The sequence below is a fragment of the Rhinopithecus bieti genome, unplaced genomic scaffold (genome assembly GCF_001698545.2).
Source record: "Rhinopithecus bieti isolate Rb0 unplaced genomic scaffold, ASM169854v2 scaffold_1618, whole genome shotgun sequence".
NCBI lineage: Eukaryota > Metazoa > Chordata > Mammalia > Primates > Cercopithecidae > Rhinopithecus > Rhinopithecus bieti.
In genome coordinates this window covers 4,307,707-4,308,453 of record NW_016803937.1, presented here as the reverse complement: position 1 = coordinate 4,308,453, position 747 = coordinate 4,307,707, and the positions used below count along the sequence as shown (strand labels likewise).

General features: G+C 64.8%; 1 protein-coding gene across 1 annotated transcript in view; it reads right to left on the bottom strand.

Moving 5' to 3' along the window:
• The window catches only part of CIBAR2 (CBY1 interacting BAR domain containing 2), a 16,350-nt gene extending 15,971 nt beyond the window's left edge, over window positions 1-379 (bottom strand). The window contains 1 exon segment of the mRNA XM_017859390.1: window positions 360-379. Within this exon segment, the coding sequence (XP_017714879.1) occupies window positions 360-379 (20 nt within the window).
• Window positions 380-747: the final 368 nt, after the last annotated feature.

Here is a 747-nt window from a genome sequence, read left to right as displayed (position 1 = left end):
GGCGTCGGCTTGGGCGGCATGGCCTGGGCCTCCATGGAAGGGGGAGGCCTGGTTGGGGTTGAGGTGGGATGGGTGTTTTCCAGGTGGACGCGAGAAAGGCAAGGGGATGAATTTGGCTACCCCAGATCCACAGGCAGTGATTCTGGAGAAGCAGAAGGAGGTCAGATTCTGGAAGCTTCTGTAGTTCCAAGCCCTGTCTTCCCTGAGCTGGATGGAGGCGGAGGCGGCGTGGGAGGGAGGGCTCCCCCCACCCCCCACCCCAAGCAGCAGGTCCGGCTGCACTCATCCTTCTGGGTGCACCAGGCCTCAAGACCCTCCTTCCACCGCCCTCGCAGCCAGGCTGGCGCCGGCCCACTCACCTGGAGAAGACGATGTTCATTGTGACCGGAGCTTTGGCTGTCCCAGTGGTGGGGAATAAGGACAGGGCCCCAGGGGTCCTGCAGGCCTGGGAGGAGCTGGGCAGGGCTGGGTGCAGCTGTGTGGCCTGGGCTCCACGGACGCTGCCACCGGGTTGCCAGGCGACAGGGCCGCCCACAGCAGGCCCTAGGAGGAGCTGGTTGCCCGGGCAATGCCTCCCTGAGGCTGGCCTCCCCAGCCTTGCGTTGGCTCAGGGGCTACTCAGAGAAGAGGGCATCCCACAGAGGCCCACACTCTCCCTTTGAAGATGGAGGCTCTTGTGGAACTGGGCTGGTGCTTGGGGCTCCCCAGAAGGTAGCAGGGAGAGATTTACGGGGCTTAGGCCTGCTC